This window comes from Nestor notabilis, unplaced genomic scaffold, assembly GCF_000696875.1.
Source record: "Nestor notabilis isolate BGI_N333 unplaced genomic scaffold, ASM69687v1 scaffold14463, whole genome shotgun sequence".
NCBI lineage: Eukaryota > Metazoa > Chordata > Aves > Psittaciformes > Psittacidae > Nestor > Nestor notabilis.
Window position 1 is genome coordinate 4,381 of NW_009920740.1, and position 503 is coordinate 4,883.

Below are 503 nucleotides of genomic sequence, written 5' to 3' on the forward strand. Positions count from 1 at the left end.
TACTAGGGGGACCCCAATTTACCTCCTGGGGGGGCTTCAGCCTCCTGCTCCCACCCCTCCTCCTCCTCACCAGCTCCCACTCCCTGCCCACCCATGCCCTGGGATACACCCCCCCAGACCCTGTGGGAGGAACCTCCCCACAGCCCACCCCACTCCAGGAAGAGCTGACTCAGGTGATGGCATAGCTGGGGAGGGGGACCCTATGGGGTGCTGGGGACACACACAGGGGTTTCCTTTACTGCAGACAGGTCACTCTGACCCACACAGGGGTCATGGCCACCCCACAGCGGGGCAGGCACCAGCGGTCACTCTCGGCTCAGGGTGCACCAGGCGGCTGCAGGGGAACAGCACCAGAGGGTCACCCCTGTGCAGCCCTGCATCACCCTGACCCCCCCTCCCACCTCTGCTCCCCACAGTGAGAGTGGTGCTGGCTGCCCCGGGTCCCTGTGCCCCCCCCGCGGGCGGCACACCCCCCTACCTACCACAGCCACGCCAGAGGACAC

General features: G+C 67.4%; 1 protein-coding gene across 1 annotated transcript in view; it reads right to left on the minus strand.

Annotated features, from left to right (window-relative positions):
- Positions 1 to 305: 305 nt before the first annotated feature.
- NECAB2 (N-terminal EF-hand calcium binding protein 2) overlaps positions 306 to 503 on the minus strand; it is a gene marked incomplete at its 5' end in the record, with an annotated part of 38,192 nt that continues 37,994 nt past the window's right edge. The window contains 1 exon segment of the mRNA XM_010010833.1: positions 306 to 334. Within this exon segment, the coding sequence (XP_010009135.1) occupies positions 306 to 334 (29 nt within the window).